Source organism: Anolis sagrei, chromosome 4 (assembly GCF_037176765.1).
Source record: "Anolis sagrei isolate rAnoSag1 chromosome 4, rAnoSag1.mat, whole genome shotgun sequence".
Lineage (NCBI taxonomy): Eukaryota > Metazoa > Chordata > Lepidosauria > Squamata > Dactyloidae > Anolis > Anolis sagrei.
Genome location: NC_090024.1, coordinates 163,558,844 through 163,577,668, shown reverse-complemented (window position 1 = coordinate 163,577,668; position 18,825 = coordinate 163,558,844). Strand labels below are relative to the sequence as shown.

At 36.4% G+C, this 18,825-nt stretch overlaps 1 protein-coding gene across 2 annotated transcripts; it reads right to left on the bottom strand.

The window, feature by feature from the left end:
• Positions 1–2,176: 2,176 nt before the first annotated feature.
• ZRANB2 (zinc finger RANBP2-type containing 2) lies at positions 2,177–18,755 on the bottom strand. 2 transcript variants are annotated; one of them, XM_060773727.2, is made up of 10 exons: positions 18,607–18,755; positions 14,949–15,001; positions 14,666–14,774; positions 13,315–13,397; positions 12,368–12,444; positions 11,231–11,368; positions 9,432–9,607; positions 6,888–6,968; positions 4,307–4,468; positions 2,177–3,887 (listed from the first exon to the last, which is right to left on the bottom strand). In XM_060773727.2, the coding sequence occupies exons 1-10, from the start codon at positions 18,660–18,662 to the stop codon at positions 3,824–3,826; spliced, it is 999 nt and encodes a 332-aa protein (XP_060629710.1). In that variant the 5' UTR covers positions 18,663–18,755; the 3' UTR covers positions 2,177–3,823. The 2 variants fall into 2 exon arrangements, with proteins under 2 accessions (XP_060629710.1, XP_060629709.1); XM_060773726.2 differs by lacking the exon at positions 2,177–3,887 and having other exon boundaries at positions 3,894–4,468.
• Between the last annotated feature and the right edge of the window lie 70 nt (positions 18,756–18,825).

Here is an 18,825-nt window from a genome sequence, read left to right as displayed (position 1 = left end):
AATATGTGGTGTGACCATATTTGAAATATTTGTAGTTGTGATCATTGTATCTCAAAAAACGTAAAGCTGGAATAGATGTAGAAAAGTTCAACATATGATCAACAGGTTCACGTAACGCCTCTCACTGAGAAAGAATCTGGGGCTTTTCAGCTGAGAAAAACGACAGCAAGAAATACACAGTATGAAAAAACCAACAAATTGGGTTAAGATTTTCCCCTTTTCTCAGTTTTATAACCCAATCTGAATTTCTGGATTTAAGATTATAAAATTATAGTTGTGGCAGGCAACTAAATTTACTACAAGACATAATGAGAATAGCCATCTTTAATTTGAGAGAATTTATGCAATATTTTCGACAACAGGAGTTATAGGTAGCTTGAGTGTCCATTTTTGTTCTCGATTTCTGTTTGAGTTTCCTATTATAGATATCTGGCTGGTCATGCGGGATATAGGATGCTGGGGTAGATAGAATTTTGGCTATTTCCAGCATAACTTTAATGTTCCATTTCAATATGAAACAGGTAGACAATGTTCCTACTTAAGAAGTCTGAAAATTATTGTTGGTTGTGCCACCAAGGATTTTCTGGAGAAATACTAAAAGCATTTGATTTTAAATGAGAGAATAGGTTAACTGAACCCATTGCCTGGAGGGAAAAGTCATTCAGACCCAATTTTTCCTCCACAGAGTCAGAAGGGAAAATACAACTCAGAGAGATGGGCTTTACTTCTGCCCTGTTAATATTTTTTAAAACAATTTCACTGTAGAACTGGCATAAATCATTTCCTCTGCTGGTTCACACTAGCACCACTATATTTTAACTATGAGTATATGAAGAATGGATGTTGGTGATGATAAAGCATGGCTGTCAAAAAGATAAAAATGAAGATCTACTGCTATTGTTGACCACTGCCACTATCACGTGAAATTTCAATTGCGGGATATGAAGTTTACTTTATAATGGTTACATCCAGTGTTTTGCTATTGGATGTTATAACATTTATTCCTGCTCTATTTCACTGCAGCTCTCTAACAGTTTAAATATCAGCACTGGAGATTTTCCCAATTTCTTGAGAGCTGCTTTCAGGGGCACAAAGAAAGCTACATTAGGGAAGGGGGGATGGCCTTCCATTCTATTCCACTAGTAGACATCTTGTGTTGGTTACTGCCCAGAATATAGAAGAATCAGTGTTAAAAATTAGCTAGTAAACTTATTGAAGGGACAAGGCTGAATCCAAGGAGTAACTGTAAACCGGGCCTGATCAGCATGTGGCTGGATACTGTCCTCAAAGGCTCTGAGTGTGACTTAGAGAGGCAGGCCACATGCAGCTCTACAGCAGAGTAGCAATCGGAACCCACCATTCCCCCCTCCAAGTGTTTAATCTTCAATGAAGTTATGAAAGCACATCAAGCTGGATTTAGACTAGTTATAAAAAACACTTACACAGTGTTACTAGCAAATCTGAAGTGGAAACCAATCCCTTATAAGAAATATGGGCAAATACATAGAGTGTAATAGTGAAGTGCATGGGGACACAACATGTCTCATGAAAACCTTTTTGTTTTTAAAAAGATTTCTTTATCTTATGGAATTTACGTACAATTTATATTCACACAAATACTCTCCATCCATCTGCCTGTTCCCCACCCATCTGTCAAATTTTAACGTGCAATGCGGCCCTTTGTCAAAAAGTTTGCCCATGCCTGATATAGACTATCTGTGAAAAACTGTTACACAGGCTATTCAGCTAGACAAAAGATACTGAGGAGGGGGAGATTTCTGTTCACTTCCCCTTTTACTTACTTGGGTGTCAAACCAGTTTCCTGATCTAGATGGTTGGTGCTAAGAATGCACAAGGAAAGATGACTGTGAGAAATCACCTTGCCTTTGGCATGGGCCTTTCCAAGGTCTCTGTCTTTCTGGAAACAAGACTCATAATGTTTATGGATGGGAAAGTCTACATCAAGTCTACACACATTTATTACAAATGTTCCGAAGGTAAACTGAATATAACATATGACTCTGAACAACAATGAGCATACAATATTATGTATGACTGAATATACTTTGGACATACACTTCAGATTATTTCAAGCCACTTTTATAAAATAACTCAATGAATGGATTCATCTTTTGAAATTATACAGGTGAGATGCTCAAAACAAAAGAAGAACGTCTTTTTCTTTGATCAGCATGCTTTATTTACATATGTCTACAGAATTGTATTTTCATAGAACACACCAGTACATTTTAATCCAAGCCAAATGACACCCATAATTGTCCCTTAGTCATTCTAGCTTATCATTTTGCCAAGTTTAAAAAACTGGTTAGGTACAATACTTAGGAATATAAACCACAAGGATAACTAACTTTAACATGTAGCATCTAGCAAATCTGATTTTTCACAATTTTAGACAGACTTTCAAGAAGTCAGAGGCAGTTACAAGAGACTAACTGTTCTTGTGCAATCTAGGCTACATTTAGCAAAAGAGAAGTATACCTAAGAGGAAAGCAATACAGGATTGTAGGGCCTTTTTAATGCCGAGTTTATCCAAAATAGTTCTACAGCAAAAAGCAGTCTGTTTTCTCTTTGATCAGTCCAAAAGAAATTTAAGATGTTCATAAAAGAAAAATGTAAAATAAAATAGTTTCTACTGCATTTGTCACTCTATGCAGTTCACTTTACAAATAAGATGTTACATACAAGTGATGACACACTGTTTGTTTCCTTGAACAATTAATCTCCCTTAACATACTTACCTTGGGATGTCACTGAAGATAACACATATTTCTCCCAAGCAAAAGGAACTTAAAATTGGTCAGTATTTAACAAATATTTGCTAGTAACACAAATTTTATGAAACATTTTAAGCCATAAATTTACATTGGTCAACAAAGAAAATTACTTGCAATGATTCATGGGTGAAGTATTATATTTTAGAAGAGTTGTGACAGTTTCTGTAAGAGTTACAAACATGAAACAAAAGGTTTGCCAGTTTGATTTCAGGGTTTGTTTGTTTTTTTGGCCTTGTGCAAACAGATTTGAATGCTACAGTCCCACTCCTCTGTAAAAGGTTTCAAAAATCCTGAATGCCCTGGTTCTCAGTGCTTTATTGTACTTTGTCACTATACTTCATATGCTAACTTTTTAGCTTAGGATATGACTATCAAAAACCAAAAATGTAGGAAGCACCAACTAGAAAGTTATGTTGTCAGGAAAGTATACATTCAGCATAACAAGTAAGCTTTTCTTCCTTCGCCTAGTATCAAAAAACATAGTATGTGACTTACAGAAAATTATTTTCCCATTTGTCTAAACATGCATTTCTTCTCAAGTAAAAACCATAATAGAAGGTCGCTTTCACACTGAAATATTTTCTATTTTAAAACTCATTGTAACAATGAGTAATTTCCTACTGTGTGCACAGAGGGCAAGGGAAAATGAAATACACCAGCACGTATTAATGCCAATTGTACCACCCTCTTTAGTTTTGCATGTTGTCTAAATGGCAAATAAGGGAAGCATTGGGACAGGACTTCACTTAGCTTTCACATTTTGAAGCCGGTCAAGCTAAGAAAAAGGAGGAGGCACAAATTTTTGAAAAGAAAAACAAAGCAAACGTCACACTACTCACCTTTCAGGGGTCAATTTATGGCTTAAAATATTTCACTATTTTGGTTCATTAATTAAAATAAGCTGCAGTTTTCCATAAAACATGCACTCCCTACTAGCAGTATTTAGCACTTCTGACCAAGTAAGACACCAACTTCTTTATGTCTCATGCACTGGACTATATTTTTTAAGTTTTCCGTTTTTTAATATATTATTTCTTTTTAGAACTTGTGCGGGATCCAGAATGAGAAGATCCAGATGATGACCTGCGATTTCTGGAAGATAAAATGGGAGAAAAGCATGCAAATGAATTAAGTTTGAATTGTTAGGACTGTGACAGGGGAAAAATAGATATAGAATTAAAATAAATGGGGCAGGGTGTGAACTGAATAGAACTTCCTGGATTTAATATCTGTGTGGCTGCACAAAACAGTATACAAAAGATATAGAACTCTTAGTTAAAGTGAGTTCTAGAAAAAGGAAAAAAGTGGCTATATCTGTAACATAAACAATATTAAAATGTTAACTGAAAGCATATGAGCGTTTTAAGAGATTGGCAGAATAAAATCTACAAAAATAAAAAAAAAACCTGCTATGTCCAAGCACACAATACTAAAAAACATTCAGCTCTTTGTCTAGTCCTCTCACAGTCAACATTGAAAGAACAACCATTGTTATTCTACAAAACCCAAACCTTTCAGGTGACCGTGATCTCATTCGCCTTTTTTTGCAATCACCAGAAGACGATCTGGATCGGCTTCTTTTTCTGCTTCTCTCAGGGGAGGATGACGAATGAGAGCTCGAGTAAGATCTCTTTCTTGGGGTGGAAGAACCCCTGACGGACCTGGAGCTGGATCTTTATTAAGAAATAAATCACACTCAATTCTGCGCACTAGAAACTGCAGCATAACGATTTAAAATAGATATCAAACTCAAATAAGTGAGAACAGATCAGTTCATAAGTACTTACTGCTGTGCTAACAAGGACTTAGAATTTAACATCTTTCAGAGGAGTTTCACAACATGGACAGAGGCCAATTCAAATCACATTTTTACTAGGATGGACCAGTAATTAGGAGGATTAGGAATACCAGAACTAAAAACCTACTATCAGATATATAATAAAAGGCGTATTTAGGCTGTTGTTGGAACTTAAATTAATCTGGCAGGAACTTGAAGGCAAAAGCTGGCAAAAAGATTATGGGGATGTGTTTTTCATGTTAATCACAGGCAAAGTAATTAAGGAGCGTGAAAATAACCTGGCTAAAGATGTTATGGAGACTTGAGTTAAGTTAAAAAACAAAATATTTCCAGGAGTTTCTCCCCTAACCCCAATAGTTTTACTGGAAAATTTCCAAAAGTCTTGAGAGTTAAATTTAAGAATAAAAAATTAGTGGAGGTGGAAACTGGATACAAAATTCAATGGCCAAATTTAATAAGTTAGAGCAACAAGGTGTCTTCAGTTTGTTTGAGAGGCAGCAGCTATATACATGGAAAAAGGACTGGTTACGTAAAAAGCCCATACATAGAGTTAAATAAATATGAAGAATAGCTAAGTAAACTTAAAAAGCAACAAATATCTGGGAAAGGATTAATTGGGAAAATATATAATGGATTAATAGGCGATAAAATAGGGTTGAAGTTGTTAGAAAAGGTATGAAAAAGAGACCCAGGGCCTCTGACGGATCTGGAATGGAAAACGGTTCTAAAGTAGAGAGCGGTTAAGAATATGTCAATATGATTAAAAGAAAATGTGTATAAAGTCATATGGAAATGGTATACCACACCAGTTAAATTACACCAGATGGATAGGAAGCAAAGTAACCCCTGCTGAAGACGTGGTTTAGACAAAAGGGCATATTTTCATGTATGTTGGGAATGCCACCAGCTGAAGAGTTTTTGGAACAATATATTTATGGAAATATATTTATGGAAATAGGTGATATTATAGGATTAAACATTGCATTGAATACTAGTTAGCATTACTGATGGATGCCACAAAGCTGAACTTAGGCATGAAAAAAAAAGAACTGGTTATTATTTTACTCACAGTGGCGAGACTTATAATTGCAAGGAATTGGAAGAGAGTAACAAATAGTAACAAACCATGCAGAAGCACGGTATAGGTATGGAACATTGCCTTAAATTATAAACTATCAATAGAAATGAGGGTGTTCAGGGGGAAATGAAAAGATCAGAGTTTGATTCATACTGGTTGGATTTCATCAAATATATTTTAGAGAGTAATAAAGGAAAACAATAAAACGTTATTGGTCAGGAATTTTGGATATGGCATTTGTTTACTGGTTGACTCATAAATTAATGACAAAGAAAATGATACTTGTTGTGGCCTGGGTGGAGGAGTTATGTGTTTGTAAAGTGTTCATTGTTTTGTCTTCGGTTTATACTGTAATCTGTTAATGTGTGCTAATAAAAATATTTTAAAATAAAGAAAACTAGGACAGGAACACATAATTCAGAAACCTTTATAGTGGCTACATTGATTTTATGCTTATCCACAGCAAGTGGCAGATGCGCATTTTTTACTTTTTACATTTTTTAAAAAACCTGGGTGAACTAGGATAAAGTTGCAAAGTGCTGCATTTGATGAGTTTGTTGAACAAAATTATTAACTAAAGCTATTAGGAAAATCTGATGGTAACAATAATTTTCATACAGACAAAATACTTGAGATGTATGAGTATTTCAGCAAATTTCCTCTAGGTAGAGACCACTGGAATGCCACACTGATGTCACATCTTACTCAAGAAATACTTAAGCGATGGTTTGCCAGTTCCTTCGTCTGAAATATAGCCCTCAGCACCTGGTATTTCCTTATGGTTTCTCGTTTAACTACTACCACAATTGTCGATGTTTAGCTTCCAAGATCAGGGCCCCTGGCTTCATTTCACACTTTTAAATGTTTTCCAAAATCAGACATCAAATTCTAGCTGCTTCCACTTTTGTTTCCTTTGCAGAGACCAATTGCACAAAAACAAGCCCCGAAGGGTCTCAACGCACCGAAATTCCAGTTTGCATTCTATTGAACTGTCCAATCTTACTCTGAGACAAGGACTACTTTTAAATATTTCTACAGTAGTGTTTTTTTCTATAATATTTTAACAAACATTTCATATAATATTTCCTTTACCGCTGTTACTGCATGATAACACATTATCTGTGAACATTAAATGAAATATATAGAATAAAAGAGAGTAAGTTCTGGTGGTCTTTCTGTTTCTCTCTGAAAGCAGAGAGACTGCTACCTCATTCACCTTGATTTCGACCCACGGGATCTAGAACGTTCTCTGGAACTGGAATGAGATCTTGACCTTGAACTGGAGGAGCTTCTTGACCTGAAACAACATGGGATATTTTTTTTTCCAGGGAAAAGACAAATCAGTGGAAATTTAATTTTTAGTTTCATTCATAGTTCAGAACAGAAATAATGGTATCTTCTCTACATCATGACAACTTGGATCTTGCATTTCAAACACTGAATGGTCAGGATCCAAAGAGCTTCTTGATGAGATTAAAACAGTAGTTTAAAATACATGAAAGAAATTTGATTTTCTGGTTCTTTACATAACTACTCCTATTATGCCACAAGCAGATACTTAAAGATATTTCAATTTCAAAGGTAGCACAACAGAAATCTAAGCCCCTTTGGCTCTCAGCATTCTTTGGATTCTCACCAAAAAATTTTTGCTAAATGTTATCGATTTCTAATAATCTTCTTCTGTATATTATTTTCTTTAAAATAATAATATACACAGAAAATACTTTACTCTGAACCTGAATTTGGTAAGGTCTATTCCTTCAGAAGTAGGAAGCATGTAACTTTAAGCATATTCAAGCCAACTTCTGATGCTATTTACTGTTAACAGAATATGTACAAAGGTAAAGCTATACCTCTTTACAGAAAGCTGTAAAGAGATATAGCTTAATGAGTATCTTTATAACTTGCTTGTCCAAAAAGAATAAAGTTGTTTTAGTTCCTTGGTAAAAATTAGGCAGTCCAAAAAAGATCTACTTTGATGTAAATGTTCAGTAGAATTTATTTTCAGATTTGTGTACAGGACTTCAACAGAAATATTTTTTCAGAATTCCAGTTCAGGATAAACATTTAAGTATTTCCTGTTGGCATTCAGAATTCCTAGATTCATTTTCAATTTTATGAATTATAACATTATACATAAAGATATAATCTGTTTCACTATATAGTCAGGAACAACGTAGTCTTGTTTTTGAAGAGGTAATAAGAATTTTTTATTGCTGCTGTCAATATAATATGAGCTTAATGTTTTCAAGTTCAAACCAGTATTTATTATTCCCGTTATTCCTATTATTTTTGTTTCTTTTGCATTCAAAGGCAGAAAGTGCTTACAGAAGCAATTTAACATCTGATTTTAGGCAGACAGAAGTGGCTCTGGTAAAAGTATGCAGAATAGGTGAACCAAGAATTTCAGGAAGTATGTAGAAACAACATTCAGAGCCCCCTAGATTTTAGATACTCATATTTACTTTTAAACCTGTCCCATTTATAAAAACCCAACTAATTTCATTTCACTGATATATTTTGCATTGGATTATTTGTTGCTTGCTGCTATGAGCTTATTCAAAAAATAACAACAGTATTATCCAAGAGAGCATTTGTAGCCTAATATTAAAAGGACAGGTGTATGGAAACAGGTCCCGTATTTCTGCAAAACTGAATTATTTATATTAAGAAACGTGTCCATTAATGGTTTGTCCCTAGGTTTTGCTTACTTTGGCCAAGTTAAGAGAGGACAAGGTTGGTTTTTTTTAAAAAAAATCTCTGCAGCCTCTCAATTGTGTATAGTTTTGTGGATCCTCTGAAATAATATGAAAAGTGGTGGCTGAACCAGCAAGAACTGCCTTTAACCCTATCCTCCAGCAGGAGCCTTTCCTATATCTACAGGAGAGAAGAGCCTAGATGTTGTCATCAGGAGTTATGTTAACTCCATCCAATCACACAGAATTCCATTATGCTACAACAGCATTGTTCTGCATACTAGACATCAGAATTATAAGATAATATACCCTGATTATTGAATACGCACATAACCTAGAAAGCAAAATAAAAAACCCTTCGTTGCTTGAAGCATCAACTGCTCTCTGATACAGTATTGCTTCAAAGGTAGGTAATAATCCAGGAAGGAGAAACAATTCATCGGTTTTGTTACAAACACAGTATCAAAAAATCAGTGCAAAATGGAGCAGATACTAGAACTTCAGATGAAGCCAAAACAAAATAGAAAGTGTAAAATATTAGGCGAACCAAAAATTTGACTAGCAAAAGGATTGTCTGTATAACTGAGTTTTCTCAGGGATATAAATAAACTACAAGTTCTTTCCTTCCTTCATACTTTCAGTGGAAAACCACCTCCAAAACAACCATTATAAAATAGTTATGGAATGACTTCCAATAGAGCTTAAGCTTTCAAATACTTGATTTCAATATTTCACTCTCAACAATAATCTAACAAACATTAGCCATATGTGGTTAGCTATATGTGACATATCAGAGAAACTAGAATTATATTTTATTAAGCCACTAACAAAATATTAAAATCTAAAGCAAAGCCTTTCACTTAACTACCACAGACCTCAAAATGTTTCATGATCACAACCACCTGCAATTTGTTTAAATGTGATCTATCTGGTGTGTAAAGTTTATTAGATTGACTCAAACTGCAAAAAAACTAAAATAAAAAATCAATCACAAAAAAATGTAAATAAAGAAAGTTAGATACTGACATTTTGTCTGGCGTTACCCTTGACCTGTACCCGTTTACCTGGACCTAGACCTTGAGCTTGAATGGGAGGATGAGCGAGATGAAGATCGTGAGTGAGAAGATCGAGACTTGGAACGACTGCGCCTAGCTGTAGTTTTCTTCTTCTTGGAAGAATCTTCTTCCTCACTAGCATCAAGATTATATTTTGAGAGATCACCATCCTCTTCATCCTCATCCTGAAAAAAAAAGACTCAAACAATTATTTAAGCAGACTAAGAAGACATTTCATATACAGATATATGGCTTTGTTTCAATAGTATAACACAGTGAATTCAAATGATTAGCTTACTACATACCAAACTGGATATAATTGTGGGAGCTGCTGACCTCTGATTAGAGAGAATTGGAATAAATATTATTAAATCATGAAGCTGACTAGGTGGTGCTATATTTCAGAATAATTTAACCTTTACATAATGGTCACATAATGGAAATATGATCCTCAGGGTCTCCCCATTTCTCCTTAAAGATACATGAATAACAAAAAATGTACTGAACATGGCATAACTTGAGGTACCATTTTGTTTCAAATGGAAACAAAATCAGTGTTATAAAAGTCAAAATTTGAAGATTTCTGTTTCAGCTGGTTCTGTATGTACGTGCATACACACGCAGGAAACACATACATAATTCCCAGGATATCAATGTCAAGATCTAGCTCTAGCATTGCTCTGCTTCTTTTTCAAAGTGAATGTTCTTATTTTTTTATTTGGACCAATCAGTAATTAGGGATCTGATTATATTCTCATGAGGATAGTGTTTCCATGTCATAGCTTATTAAACTGTGAGTCTCAACCCCAAATGGGCTCTCCACAGCACAATTCTGAAGATCACCTACTGGCTGTTTTAGGCATTTAAATGAATCTGTAGTGCAGTGTTTACAGTGGGCTCCGCAGAAGATGTTTCAGCTGCACTTCAAAAAAAGGAAAATCAGCCTGTTTTGCAAGCCTTGCAAATGCTTATTTGTTATCAGTAAATGTTTGATTTGTATACCTGTTTTTTATACCTATATAACCAGGGTCACATACAAATTTCTCTGGTTAAATGGGTCCCAAGTTGAAAAGTATAAGAAGCCCAGCTTTACACTATACTCCTTATGTTTTTTTGCAGTCATGGGCTTTTGTTAAGTTTGTTTTTTCTGTATATTAGATGAAAAATTAGAAGCTGCTGCTCCAAATTCCATGACGTTTGTAATGGCATTTGGTAGGAATAAGAGCGGCAACATTACAGATTTCCCTCTAAAAGAGAATTTCAGTGGCCTCATCTCTCATCTTAGAAAAAATAGAATTTTTAAAAACTGTGTCTTTCTTCTCTTTAAAGCATCTGTTGTGATACAACATTGTAAAATTGTTCAATTTACCAACACCATTTTTATTTTACTTATATAACTAATATGTTGGACAGAATTCTACTGATATCTCTGTGTGTGCTTTAATCTGGAAGCTGCATAAGAATTCAAACATTAATTTAACCATTATTAATTAAATGCATTTATGAAGTTTGCAATGAACCATTAGAGCTAGACACTGCTTTATCCACATTCAAAAAATGTGACTGAATTATGACCTTTTTGTATAGTTCTAGGCTGATTTTGGTTCTTCAAAGGTAATTCTGTACGTTTATTTAAGGGAAGCTAAGCTTTGTCTGCCATTTTGCATGATGCTTCCAACCTGCGCTGAAAGACAAAGATTCAGCTGGATTCCTACCAGCAGTTTAAATAGAAAAAAAATATATCAGAGATTATGAACTTATTCAATAAAGCAATTAAGTGGGGTTTGTGATACAGATTACTACTTTACCTCATCCAATTTATATTTAGACAGATCTCCATCCTCATCCTCCTCTTCTTCCCCTTCAGATTCCTTATCTTCAACTTCCTTTAGGATAGATGCTGGACCAACAGGCTTCCCTCTATACTTTTTCTTTTTACGACCAAACTAAATAAAGAGGCAGGGGAATGTCAAACTCTTGGTAACATGTTATGAAAACAGAGCAAACATAATTTAACTGAATATTCTCACATTGAATTTACTTTTGTATTCCTCTGCAGAAAAAGAGACTGGAATTAGAAAACTTAACAATCTAATGCAGGATCCAAAGCAGTATCACATATATTTGGAAAGCAATCACTTGTGTTCTAAAAGGTTGGTTTTGATATACATAAGATGTATAGTTTTTTGATATAAACTTCTGTACGTGAAGGATAAACACTGTCAGATATATAGTTTATGTGAGTTAAAATCTAAATCAGCTAACAAGACATTACGTTCAGCATATATTACAAATATTGTATCTTAGCATGCATTGTGAAAGAAGGAGTTTCAGAACAATGAACATTTAACATTGCAATATTTGTGAATTTCAGTTTGGACAGGTGGCCCAAAATCCCTTTGAAAACTACTGCTGTCGAAATTTTTTACATTTACACAGTTTGCCCGTTATATAACCACATCAAAAGTATAAGTCAATGCAGGGGGGAAAACATATTTGTTCTTCAGTGATTCTATTATTAACACAAACAATAGATGTATTATAACTTCTCTGAATGTACTTTAAGCCAGGTTTTCTACCAATGAAACTGATTTTGGTAAAATCATGTACAAAACTGCTAGCCTAACTGAATTAATAGAACTTACATATGTGTTGATTTATCAAGTTATTAATCTCGCATCCACTCTTGTTGTAACAACCGAAAGGGTTTAAACTACCAAAATGACCTACTGGTAGAAATGATAAATCTGAGGTTTTTTGGTGAAAGTATGCAACCTGGAATCCCAGTCATTTCTTCCCTGCAATTTTGTTTTCATTGTTATTAAGGAAGACACTGACTTCTTGCAAAACATAACATATAGTGCAGACATATAGAACCGTTTTACTCAGTTTTCCCATCAAAGCAGACTTTACAATCACCTGTTCATAAGGTACACACCACCTACCTCATCATATTCCCCATCTGACTCTTCACGTTCTATATACTCAACATTCTCTCTTTCATTAAAGCCTCCACCATACCCTGAAAAGAGATGTTTCCAAAAATTTTAGGAGGTAAATCCATATATTCTAAACTCACAATCTACTGAGTTGAATCTACTTATGCAGTAGAGCAAGCCCAGAGAATGCATTAATCACATTAGGCATTCAGGTCACTAACTTAAATCCAATTTATCTCAGTGAGTGTACTATGGATTGAATCTTCATCACTAAAACAAAGAATACTTTTAAAACAACAATTTTCTAAAGGTTCTAGTCAAACCTGAAGTGAAATATAGATAATGGAATTGTTGATTGATTAGTTTAATGGTGTACATAAGACCAGTGCACCTTTAAGATGAAATTAGAATTTAGAGTCATACAATATATTACAAACAAATATCTACTTATAGAAATTAGTGGATGGAAGCTCATTATCCTTTTCCTTGTTGGTTCTAAACATTCCCTAGCTAATATGGTCAGTGATTACAGGAGGGCACTACTTTGCCTTCCATGATCTAATATGCACCCAAAATTAGTTGTATCTTTTATACATTACAACCTTTTTTTTATTTAGCTCTTAAGAGCAGATGGCTCCTGTTTGAAGTGGCATCGCTTTTTAATTTCTGCAAAAAGGAGTCTTTTCAAGAGTTTTTAGTTTTCTTTCCAATTCTATGTAACTTCTTTAAAAGCCCAGTATTGTCAGAATATGAGTTCCTCAGAAAACTGACTCATTATTGCAACAATCTAGAGATCTTCAGCAAAACCAGACAATTTGAAATTGGTTGAACTTTTAGCTTCCTAATCAAAAGAATCCTCAAACAAATCAAAAGAATAGCTCACACAAAAAGGAAACAAGATTTTGAGCACTGTATTTTTTGAAAGATGGTTTTACTAAACTTAAAAACATTACCTGTTCTTTCCTCCAGTTTCGCATATTTTGGAGTGTTGCACATATTGCATTCTGATCTCCTGGCCCAATTAACATTACCACATCTTTAGGAAGGAAAGAAAAAGGTGTCATTAAATATAGAAAATAATACTTGTTCAGAAATTTAAAATCTAAATATTAGATAAGTAAAAAACAGCAATATTTCAAATCAATATTTAACAGTGAGAATAACTATTAATCAGCATTATGCATAGAAAATAGTGAGTACTATTTTTCCCTCCAAAAAGCTTCTTCAAAAACATGTAATTGATGTAAGTGGAGTTTTATTATACTGTAGTACAGAACTCTTCAAACTGTGTGTCACGACACACAGTTTGGAGACCATCACTGTGTCGCAGGAAAAATACTCCCCTCTGCCCTCACAAGCTAAAGCATGTAGTGGTCACCCCTGAAAGTGCCAGCAGAAGCAACAGCGGCGGCTACTCAAGCAGCACCAAGTACGAGGCACTACATTGGCCGTCATCCCCCTCCTCTTTGTCATCCTCAGCTCTCCACCTAGCCTCAAACAGTGGTCTCGGTTGGGGAAAAGGGGAAGAGAGGAAGAGGAGAGCCAGGAGGAGGAAGAAGAGACCCCCCAAAGGGCATCCAGCCCAACCTTCTTCAGCCAGGCAGGAAGAAATAGTCAAAGCACCTGTGGATGGCCATCCAGCCACTGTTTTAAAAACTCCAGAGAGGTCTAATCACTTCCAAAGTGGTATGCTGCTGTTGATCAAGTGTAGGTACTATTATACATTTTATAATTTGTGACATTTGTTGATTGAGCTGCAGTAATTACCACTGAAATGGATATATTTCTAAATAAATACATTGTATCAAACTCTTAAAAGGGGTTGATTTAACTCCCCCACTTGCTAGTAAAACTGAATGATGAACTTGTTGCAAAATGATGCATTTCTAAAAAGCGGGTCATCAACATGAAAAATTTGTAAAGCTCTGCTGTAGTAGATATGTTGGTACAAACTTGTTTTGTACAAAGAGGTTGACAAGGTCATTCTCTTTTATTTTCTTTGATGTTATGTCAGCAAAAACAAGGAGAAAAAGCAAACAAAACCCAAGTCAAGTTCATTTCTTTTCAACTAAGTCCCTTCCACCTCACTGAGCCAACTGTTAATCCAAACTCAATGTTAGCTTGTAAATCATCATGTAAATACGGTAGCTCCACAGATTAAAGGAATGTACTCTACTTGGGACGAACAACTGGATTTTACTCATGTTCTGAGTAAGCACCCATAGGAATAGGACTATATGAGCTATGGGAGAGAAACATTTAAAGAATAAAGAGAGAAATGAAGTGTCAGCTGAAAAAGCTTACGTTTTGCACTGCCAGTCATTGGCACTGAAGAGACCACGGCTCTTTTCAGCAAGAGTCTTCCCTATTTCAGTCCCTCCGGCTTTCATCATCTTGGCCTCTGTGGTTTTTTCTGAAGGCAATTAAACATTTTTAAAATTTGCTTATATCCCTCACTCCTCACTCCCTTAAGTGTGAATTTCCTTTTTCTTTGGAAATGTTTATTTGCAAACAAAAACAAATTGCTTATAGGGTTTGTGTTTCCAATCCCTCCTTCCTTCAAAAGGAATGTATTTTGAATACTTACCCCGTCCACACCTGTTGCAGCTGGTTCTTCTAGCAAAGTTAACGTTTCCACACCTACAAAGCAAACATGAGTTGATTATATTTCTGTTAACAACTATGTCCTAAGCATTTTAATACAGGCTTCTCAATGGAAATCTAGATTCATTTTCAGGCTGTTATCTTTCCTCTACAAGTCACTGAAAGAAAACTGCAAGTCATTGAAAACTGCAAAGCTACATGCCTGTAATCTTTGGAAAGAAAACATCTATATAAATAAAAATGTAATGTTTGTTTGTGGGATTAACATAACTCAAAAACCACTGGACGAATTGACACCAAATTTGGACAGAATACACCTATCAGGCCAATGGGTGACCATCACTCATACACTAAAAACACTAAAAACATAGCGGAAGGGACTTAAAACACAAAAAGACGCTACAGCGCATGTGCAAAAAGAACTCCCCCTGGCAAACAAAACACACAATAACATATCCACACTCTCCCACCATCCCCTAAACCAGGCCCTTTAGGAGAAGAGGATGATCCAAATGCACTGCTTCCAAGCTGCAAACCTCCTTCTCCTTGGATTTCTTTGAGAGCATCCCAATCCCTGCATATTTCCAATTTCCTATTCCTAGCCTGCAACTCCCAACAATCCTATAGATAGATAAGATAGATAGATAAGATAGAGATAGGTAAGTAGATTGATCAGGAGGATTGCTGGGATTTGCAGTCCAATAATAGGTAGAGAAGGAAGAACTGGGAGAAAGAGGAAGGGAAAGAAAAGGGGGGAAGGGAAGAGGAAGAGAAGGAAGGAAGGAAGGAGAGAAAGAAAAGAGAAGACAAAGACGAAGGGAAGGTTGGCCACAGCAACGTGTGGCAGGTATAGCTAGTTACTACAATAAAAGGTAAATAACTGTGAAAAAACATTTTAGTACAGGTGGAGCATCTTTTAACAAGAAACCCAAAATACTCCAAAATTGTCCTAACATGTAGCTGATATAGTCACACCTTTGTTTTCCGATAGTATTATATAAAATTATCTTCAGGCTATAAGTGTTCAGGTTTAGCATCCCTTTTCCAGAGTTCCAAAATCCACAAATGTCCACAAGGGAGGCTGAGATAATAATCACCTTTGCTTTCTGATGGCTGAGTATACCTCGACTTTGGTTCATGCATAAAATTATTTTAAAATAATGGATTAAAGTACCTTCAATATATATGCATAATATATATATGAAATGTAAATGAATTTTGTGTTTAGACTTGGGCCCCACTTCTAATATATCTACTTAAGTATGTATATGCAAATAGAAAACTTCCAAAATCCAAAAAAGTCCCAAACATGTCTGGTTCCAAGTATTTTGGATAAAGAATTCCATATTTTGTATTTTGAAATAGCTATATTTCGATAAAGCAACATCTGAAGATGGGATCCAAGTCTAAGTAAATGTTCCTTTATATTTCATATTATCCTGAAACATAGCCCTTTGTGGGTTATCACGCAACAGCTGTGTGGAAGGACCTCCAGTCCTCCATTCAGATTCTGCAATCAACTTCAGGTGGAAGTTAACCTGGGGCCCTTCCACACAGCCCTTTATCCCAGAATATCAAGGCAAGAAATCCCACATTATCTGAGTGTGGACTCAGATAACCAAGTTCAAAGCAGATATTGTGAGATTTTCTGCCTTGATATTCTGGGATATATGGATGTGTGGAAGGACCCCCGGATGACCTAGATCAGGCATCCTTAAACTGCAGCCCTCCAATTGTTTGAGCCTCCTACTCTCAGAAGCCCTTGCCAGCTTGTTCAATGGTCAAGAATTCTGGGAGCTGGAGCGCTACCATTTAAGGATGCCTGGTATATATAAATGGTTCACCTTCTCCAAAACCCAAAGTTCTTCAAATATGTGGGTCTGAAATACCCAAAAGTCACTCACTATAGAGGGAAAATGGGAAATTAGAGATAGAGGTACCTTTTTTAAACAAAAATTTCATTACAAAACTTTTTAAAATATATACATAGATACTTAAATTAAAAATATAATATAATAAAAGTATATAAGATATAAATATAATAACTATACACACACGCACCCAAACATACAAACACTAAAATATTCAAAATACAAAATATAACACGAGTTTCTATGTTGGGACACCCTGTAAGTAAGTGAAACCTTTGCTTTCTGATGGGTCATTACACACAAACTTACTTTCCTGCAAAAAATTATTTTTAAATATTATATAAAACTGCCTTCAGGCTGTGTGTGTACAGCTTGAACATCCCTTATCCAAAATCATCCACATTAGTGTTCGATAGCTTTAGTTTCCAATGTTTCATTGTGCACACACTTTGTTTCAAATGCAAAATTATTAAAATTCCATACATAAGATTACTTTTAGGCTATGTTTCCACACAGCCCTATATCTCAGAATATCAAAGCAGAAAATCCCACCATATCTGCTTTGAACTGAGTTATCTGAGTCCATACTCAGATAATGTGGGGTTTTCTGCCTTGATATTCTGGGATGGAGAGCCAAAGCTTGGCCATGCCTGCTATAGAATGAACACAGTTTGGCACCATCTCAATTGCCAGGGCTCAGTGCTATGGGGGTTGTAGTGTGACAAGGCCTTTCGGTGATAGCATGATAGCTGGGTCTGTAAGCTCCGAGTGTTACGGAGATGCCACAAAGGTGCCTGTGAATAAGGGAAGAGAGGGGGCGGAGTGAGAGCGGGGAGAGCGAAGGAGAGATAGAAAGGAGACACTTAGGGTAAGGGTTAGGGAAAGATTTAGGGTTTGGCTTAGGGTATGGGAAAGAGGTTAGGCTTAGGCTTATGGTACGGTTCAGGGTATGGGTGTCACCATTAAAGAACTCTTACATTCCTTCTATATTATCTGTCTCCTGCCTGGTTTACATTAGCTAAGTCTCTCTTGCACAAACAGCGCTCCCAAAGTAGCGATGCGGCATCTCCGTAACGCTTGGAGCTTCCATACCCAGCTATTGATAGCGGCTCAATATCACTATCATACTATTACCAGTGGTGCAGTGGATTAAACCCCTGTGCCAGCAGGACTGAAGACCGACAGGTTGCAGGTTCGAATCTGAGGAGAGTATGGATGAGTTCCCTATGTCAGTTCCAGCTCCTATGCAGGGACGTGAGAGAAGCCTCCCACAAGCATGGTAAAACATCAAAACATCCGAGAATTGCAGATGGCCAATTCTCTCACACCAGAAACGACTTGCAGTTTCCCAAGTCGCTCCCGACACGACCAAAATAAATAAATAAATAAACCCGGCCTTTCTTTTGCCTTCTCCGCCGAAAAGTGCTGGTACCCTACCAAACTACAACTCCCAGGATTCCACAGCATTGGATCACGGCTAGGTAAAGCGGAGGCCAATCCCGTGGGATATTAATATAAAAGGCCGTGCGGGGGAAAAGGCCCAGGTGAAATACAGTGGTGAGGGGCTCGTTCTCCCCGCCCGAAAAGGCCGCTTGAAGAACTCCTTTCCCTGGGGAAAAATAAATAGGACAAACCAGAGAAGGCTTCTCACTCTCTCAGGCAACCCAAGGGAGAGGGGACGAAGCAAGGCCCGGCCCGCTTCCCAGAGCCTTTCTCTCTCTCTCTCTCTCCCGACTGGGCCTAGCCTCCCCGCCTCCTCCCGCCGCTCACTTTTTGTCCGGGCAGATCCAGTCTCCGTCGCTGACGCGGAAATTCTTTGTCGACATTCTGGCAGCCGAGAAACGGCCCGGACGCGTCTCTCTGGCGGCGACGGCTGGGCCTCGGTGGCGACAGCGAGGACCTCCGGGGTCCTTTGGCCGTTGGGGCTGCCCTTGCTCCGCCTGTTCCTACCGACTTCTTTCAACTCGCTGTAGCAAATGCGCAATCGCT